The sequence below is a fragment of the Crocodylus porosus genome, unplaced genomic scaffold, assembly GCF_001723895.1.
Source record: "Crocodylus porosus isolate Cpor-Errol unplaced genomic scaffold, CroPor_comp1, whole genome shotgun sequence".
In the NCBI taxonomy this organism is placed as follows: Eukaryota; Metazoa; Chordata; order Crocodylia; family Crocodylidae; genus Crocodylus; species Crocodylus porosus.
The window spans coordinates 220,056,223-220,063,418 of NW_017728886.1; the positions used below are offsets into that span (position 1 = coordinate 220,056,223).

At 43.9% G+C, this 7,196-nt stretch overlaps 1 protein-coding gene across 1 annotated transcript in view; it reads left to right on the forward strand.

Moving 5' to 3' along the window:
* Positions 1-7,196, forward strand: part of ZBTB10 (zinc finger and BTB domain containing 10) — a 46,391-nt gene that overhangs the window by 30,048 nt on the left and 9,147 nt on the right. The window contains exon 5 of the mRNA XM_019544284.1: positions 7,091-7,181. Coding sequence (XP_019399829.1) covers positions 7,091-7,181 — 91 coding nt within the window. The remainder of the gene's footprint in view (positions 1-7,090; positions 7,182-7,196) is intronic.

Below are 7,196 nucleotides of genomic sequence, written 5' to 3' on the forward strand. Positions count from 1 at the left end.
AAAAAAAAAAAAAAATGTCCATTGCAAAAACACTCTTACCCCTTGAGAGAGAACTAGGGGACAAATGTCTGTCATGTGTTTAATTATATTTACTGGGACACTGGAAGGCAGTGGAACACCATGGTGTGTTCTAGACTCTAATACCAATAATAATAGAAGGTATCATTGAACTTCTGCAAGGCAGTGCCTGTGCTAGGTGACGTTGCTGGTTTCGTTGTCGAGATGAGCTATGCAGAACATTGAGTCTGATTCATGTTGCCCTCGTCCTCCCCTCTTTACTGTCTACTTACTTAATGTTGATTTGAATCAAGGGCAACAAATGTCTTGTAGGATAACTGAAAAAGTGATATTCTCCTAGAGATGTCTGTGGAATATTATGGTTTGGGATTCTTATTGCTGTAGAGATTTTTATTGACAAAGATTAATAGTACATTATCAGTTTAGGGTTTTGGTGGTCAAGCATCCAGCTGAAAACCTGGCAGTCTGATTCGGTGACCAGAAAGCCTTCCCAGTCAAGGATGTCTACTTGGTTATTTGAGAGTGAAAACTGGCATGTTTGCTGAGAAGAAACTTATTAGAATGTCTTGGTTTCTTGTCTGAAGGTTCATGGAAATCCTTCAGTGTGGTTTTTACTGATGAGCTTCAGGCATCTTGATTGCTAACATGTTGGGTTTTAGGTTAAGATGGTGAAAGTAGACAACCTGTCTTTGCATTTCTCATTGTGAAAAGTTTTATGTAACTAGACCTCAAAAAACAAAACAAAACAAAACACCTTGCCTAGACAGGGAAATAGCCTGGAACAGTATTTCACACTCTTAAGTGCCTTTACAAATTAGTTTAATCCATTTATAAGTTTGATTAAACCAAACTACAAAAAGTAGGGGTTTTTTCCCTATAAGAAGTGTCTCCATTGGGACCTAGTGAAAGTGATTATTGTGTTAAATTCATGTAGTTCCTTTGTGCATAGATGACCCTTTAGATTTGGTGTTTCGTTTTTCAACCCTTTTTTAATTTGCAGACCCCTTTTTGGTGCAAGTGTGGGTATTCTCATACTTTTGATTGATCATAGTCATCTTTTGTGGACCCTTTTAAATATAGTCTGTGGACCCCCCAGGGGTCTGCAGACCACAGATTGAAAACTACCGTTTTAGTTATCAAAAGTTCCTCTGAGCTGCGCATAATGCACGAGATGAAGGGGGTTTTTTGTTTTGTTTTGTTTTGTTTTTTCTGCAGTAGTGACTTCCTTTTGGAGTGACCTAAATATTGGCCACGGCTATCAACAGCTTAGTTCTAAATTAGAGATTAGGAAGTTTTGTAGTACTCTTTGCCTTCATATGCTAATGTTAGTGTTCTTTTTGTGCTTCATGTCGAGGCAAGTCTCCCTTTAAGCTTGTGGGAGAGGTATTTATCTGTATTGGATTAAGCTCATAAGTCCATTTTTGGCTTTCTCTGGAACCTTGTACTAAGCTCTCAACTCTTAGAGCTGGTGAAAAGGCTGGCTGGCTGAATTGCAGTTAATTTGGTGCACATTTATAGTCAAATCTTTTATGCTTGTTTGCAAAGCCATTATACTTTGTTGTGCTAACATCTTTCAAAGCTTGGTTTTTCAGCGCTGCAAATAACTTTTTAGCCTCATATCGCTAAAATATTTTTGGCTCTAATCTGTCTGCGCCCCCTCCCCCCAGTGTCCGTGGCTCTAATTCCTTTAAACCAAGAGAAGCCAATCCCTGGCAAACATGCCACAGCATGGCACGCAAAGGCATTTTGCATGCCTCTGGGTGGACAGCAGGGGAGCCATGAGGGCCCAATCCTTGCTGTGGCAGTGCAGCCCTGGCTGCTTCTGAGAGGCTGCAGGAAGCTGTACCAGGGTCCATGGAGCCCCAGCCTGGCCTGTTTCTGGCAGTGGGTGTATGCATGCCTTGGGGCAGACAGTGGGGAAAGGGCTGCTGTTGAACTGCCACAACAAGGATCAGGCCCTCCGTGGCTCCCCTGTCATCCACCCCTGGCACACCAACACCTTACAAGTCAAGATTGCGGGTGTTTTTTGGCACTGCCCAAAAACGTTGCTGATGCCTGCTTTAAACCACTTCTGTGGCCCCTAGCAGATGTGCAAAGATCTGGTGGGCTCTAATGTAGATCTGATGGGATCCACATGTGCATGGCAGAAAGCATGATTGTGGGATCAAGTATCAGATCCAGGCTCCTCCTGCACTGGCAGGTAACAAGTTTCTGTGGCTGGGAGCCCTGTCAGCCGATGTACCCACACGACATTGCCTACAGCTTCCCTGCTGCAACAGGTCAGTGCCATGCACTGCGATTGGGAGCCTAACCAGGGCACACATTCAATTAGTGGTATGATGGGAACCAGCCACAAAGTATTACACCAATTATGTGCAATAAATTCTGTAGCTTATTCCTTGTTTTACCATACTGTTAACATAGTTAACATGTGGCAAGGTAACTGCTTAAGATGTGATTAACCAGGTAATCACATCTTAAGTATAATATGTGCCAGGGGCCTGGTTTTCTGTGTGGCGTTTTTTTGTTTTGTTTTTGTTTTTTGTTTTTTTAAGGGCTTTCTTTTCTTCACCATTCCTTTTGCTCAAGAGAATTTTTTTAAAAAGACTTCCTTGGAGACTTGTAGCTTCCACAATTTAGTGATACCAGATAACACTGAACCCTAGGGATGCACCAATAGAGATTTTGGGGGCTCATACAGAGAGCTGATATTTAAGGAGGCATATCAACTAATACCAATCTGATACAGCTGCCATCAGGTGGTAAGTCTGGTGTGGTGGAAGGGGTGCGTGGGGACAGATCAATGGCCCCTGCAGTAAGGGAGGGACTGGGGCTGAGGCAGGTGCTGCCCAGGCAGGGCACAGGCATGCCTCATGGGGGGTGGGGGGTGCAGCTCTTACTGCTGCCTGTACCCCGGAGGGGGCAGGGGTGTGTGCTGCTGGATCTGCGTGGTGTGGGGCAGGGCTACATCTGCGGGGTGGAGCTGGAGCCAGTGCTGTGTTGGGAGAAGCAGATTCCTTTGGCGCTGGGAAAAGGCCGCCACCCCAAACTTCACCACAGCTCTGCTCCCAGCCCCGCACCACCATCCAGCGTAGCCCCAGTTGAACGCCGCATCCCCACCCCAGCACTGAGAAAAACTGCAGCAGTGCATGGCTGGGAGCAGAACTGCAGGGAAATTTGGGGTAGCTGCCCCACTGCTGGAGCCCACTCTTCCCCACGCAGTGCTGGATCTGGCTCCACCCCACAGTTGCAGCCCCCCTTGTAGATCCAAAGGGCACATGTGCACCCCCTCCCCCTCCCAGAGTGCAAGCAACAGTGGGAGCTGCCCCTATTCCGCAAGCTGCTTCTCTGTCCTGTGCCCCTCTCCCTCACCATGGGGAGCATTGATCTGTTCCCCCTGCCCTTCTAACTTACCAGCTGGAAGCAGCTCTCCACGCTGCCAGCTCTACTCTCTGCTGAGCTGCAGCTGCATGCAGCATGGGCATTTATTGGCGAAATTACCAGCCCCAATGGGCTGATATCAGATATAGACAATTTTCTTTATATCAATAGGGATCTGATATCAGACCAATGTATTGACGCACCTCTACTGGTCCTGGATTTGTGGGTTGCCCTCTTCATTTAGTTTGTGTCTGTGTAATGAAATTTTACTTTGCCCTTCAAGGAAACAAATAGTTGGGGGGGGGGAGGGTTACGTGTATATATTCAATGACGTGCTTTTTTGAGATGCCTCTGATATCATTATGTCCATTTAAGCACCAACTCCCTCCTTTTTATGTAAAAAGGAAAAAAAGATCTGTTGTTTCAAAGAGCAATTTATTACAATATTTATTTCTCTCAGTCCCTTGCATCTTGTAACAGGGTAGGGGGGAAAAACAAAGTTGTTGCTCTGATGCTGTTTCTACCTTCTTTTCTTTCTTTTCTCTTTTTTTTTTTTCCCTTTACCTCTTCACCCTTGCCTTCTTCTCCCACCCAGCCACCCGAAGAGAGGTGGAGAACTCTGACTGGAAAGCTGAAAAATTAGAATTATCCCTTGTTCTCCCCTGATCTCCCTGAACTTCTTAAAGAAAAGCCTACATGGCAGTGGAGGGGAATATATGCTTGTCCATTAAGATCTCCCAAGTTTTGTGACTTATTAAATTGTTTGAAATCAGTTTCATGATCCCACCAGGCTTTGGTTGCAGCCAGGTAACAGTGTGTGCCATAGCAGTTTCTACCTTCTTCTACTTGCCAAGGTAAATTAAACAACAGAATATTTGGTTTTGATTTTCTGGAGCAACTTGAAAGCAGTCATGTCCTGTCGTCCGCGCTGCCGCGCCCCCCCCCCCGGTGAAATTCTAAGCATATAAAATAAAACTTATTTTTTCAATGAATAATGGAAACTTCTGTAGGACTAGTAAAAAGTAAGCATCATACAAGAGAGAATTTTGCCCCAAAAAAAAAAATCTAAACTTTCAGTCCTGAGAACTTTGCAATAAAATTGGATCCAGAAATGTTTGAAGCTCCTGGCTCTGCAGCATGATGAGTGCAGAAGCTGAGATGTTTAGCTGCTTGGAGATGTTTAAAAAAAATGTGCTTCAATGGAAGAAGCAGCATGTTATTTCAAACCAGCTCTGCAGCTGCAAGCTTGGGGTCAAGGGCTGTGCTGGCCTCTTCCTGGCAGGAGCTGAGCCAGGCTTGTGCTTGGGGTAGGACAGGGTTGGGGCTGCTATGGGGTGGTTACAGCCATCCCAAAACTTGCTGTATCCACCCGTCCCAGCTCTGCCACTGCCGGCCCCAAGTGCAGTCCTGGCCTGGCCCCCCCACCAGGAAGAGGCCAGTGCAGCCCTGAGCCCACAGCAAGCAGCCCACCTTAGCCCTGTATATAAATCCAGGGGGCACTTGCCCCTCATGCTTGTTCTTCAGGGTGTGTGCAGCAGTGGGGAGTTGCCCCCATACATCCCCTGGACAAGCTGCTCTTGTCTCTGCCCCGTTCCTGGTGGGGGCGCATTCACCACCCTGGCTGGGCAGTGCCAGCTCTGTCCCCAGCCCCACTCCCTCCATCACCATGGGGGCTTCAATTTGCAACCCCATGCCCCTTACCTGCCACAGACTTACTGGCCTGACAGTGCTCTCCAAGCTTCTGAGCTTCATATTGGCTATAAATCAGTATCGGGCAATATGGCTGGTTAATAATCAGCCATCAGTATCAGCCAAAAAAATCTTTATCAGTGTACCCCAATGGGTGATTCAATCGCCTATTAGATAAAAGCCCCACTAAAGCACCCAGTCTATACAGACGTTGGGCAGGCTGGGTTGCCAGGTCCAGCTAAGGCCACTGCTTCCTGTGCTGTGCCCAGAATGTGCCGAATTTAAATCGCTGCTTTTTTAACATCTCATCAGCCACCCTGAAATGAAAGGAACTTGTAGAAGGGAATGATCCAGACCTAAAGCCCCTTCCAAGCAGTGTGAAGGGAAGCATGACGGAAATCCATCAGAAAGCTGTATTTTAGTTTGTTTTTTCAGAAACTTACTCAAACTGAAACTTCTTAAATGTTTTCTCAATTTCAGTAAATTGGCCATTTCCCATTTAAAAACCTGTGTCAGAGAATTCCTTTCCCTCCTTTCACTTCTCTTCTTTGCTGCTATACCAGTGCCAGAGGTATGGCGTAGCTTTTTAATTTTCTGGTTTCTTATTGTACCCCCACAGGACGTTCTCGCTTTCTCAGCAAACACATTTGTCAGTGGCACTTTCCAAAAGTGCAGAATTACCTGCAGTCTTGCTTGGCATGTTTTGTTTTAGTGTGCATTAGGATTTAAATTCCCACAAAAAGGGGGATCAAAATATTACTCTCCAGATATAAGCCTCCATTACCAGTTAAGAAATGGTGAAAATGACTTGGTATTGTGACAGTCCATCAGATTTCAGTCTGAATTTTGTCTGCTTACTAATATCAACATGCTTGAAAATGCTGTCCATGCAGTCAGGATCTGCCTATTGTGAATCACGCTGCCCGCATTCTTGTTTTAAGAACTGAAGCGATGGGTGAGGGAGCTGTACTCATTTGGTTGCTGACAGATCATCATAATATTGCTTCCAAGTAGCTTTTTCAGCACTTTTAGGTGTAAAGCAATGGGATTGAACTAAAGGATAAAGAAAAAAATGGAGACCAGCAGAAATGGAACAGACAATAAGCAAAGTATAACTTTTGTTCTCTTAGACTGTGACTTTGTTTGTTGGTAGAGTGGAGGGGTGGGGGGGAGAAGATTTAGAAATCCAAATTATAATTACAGGGAGAGTTTTTTAACAGTGTTGTTCTTGGCTTTTAACATTGTTTAAAGGAATATTTTACATCTATATGCTTTTTATAAAATGGGAGATTCAGAAATATAGAACCTGCTAGGTCTTTTAAGAAAAGTAATGGGAAAGAATTGTGTACATGTTTAAAAATAAATAAAAGTGGAAAAGTTATGTATAAAAACTGTGAAACCAGCTAACTAGAAACTGCCAGGCTAAATTTAAAATACTGGGTGCAGTGGATAACATTTGAAAAGCAGTAAGTGGACAGTGTTTCTTTTTTAAACCATGAATCTACTTTTTTTCCAAATAAAGGCATGTCTTTACAGACAATTGTGGGGGTGGAAAAAGACTCGGGTATATCTTTCAGGTATACAAGATAAAAACTATGGAATTAACATACTTTGTGTTGGAAGGAAAACAGAAGCAAAGCTATGCAGATGGGAGGAAAAAGGTGAAGAACAGGGAGTGACACCTTAAGGGAGGGGCTCTTATGGCACAAAAACTTTGCATCATTTCCTGGAAAAGGGAAGAGAAAGTTGTTCAGAGGGATAATCTGAAAATTTATAATTTGATAAAATTAGGGCTTCATCTTGATTGTTGTGCTGATCTTTAACATAAGAGATGGATCCAGTAATCAATCCTCTTGTATATTAGACTTTAGAGTGGTGATTCTTATGAAAAGTTTAATCTGTTTTCTCAAATTGTTTTGCTATATTTGCTGCTTCTACAGAATGCTCTTCCATAGTGATTTTGGTATCCATAAAATTAAAATAAATGCTATATTTCTAACAGGTACTTCAAACGATTTCAAGTATGGATTGTTGCCAGGCACTTCAAACGATTTCAAGTATGGATTGTTGCCAGGCACTTCAAACGATTTCAAGTATGGATTGTTGCC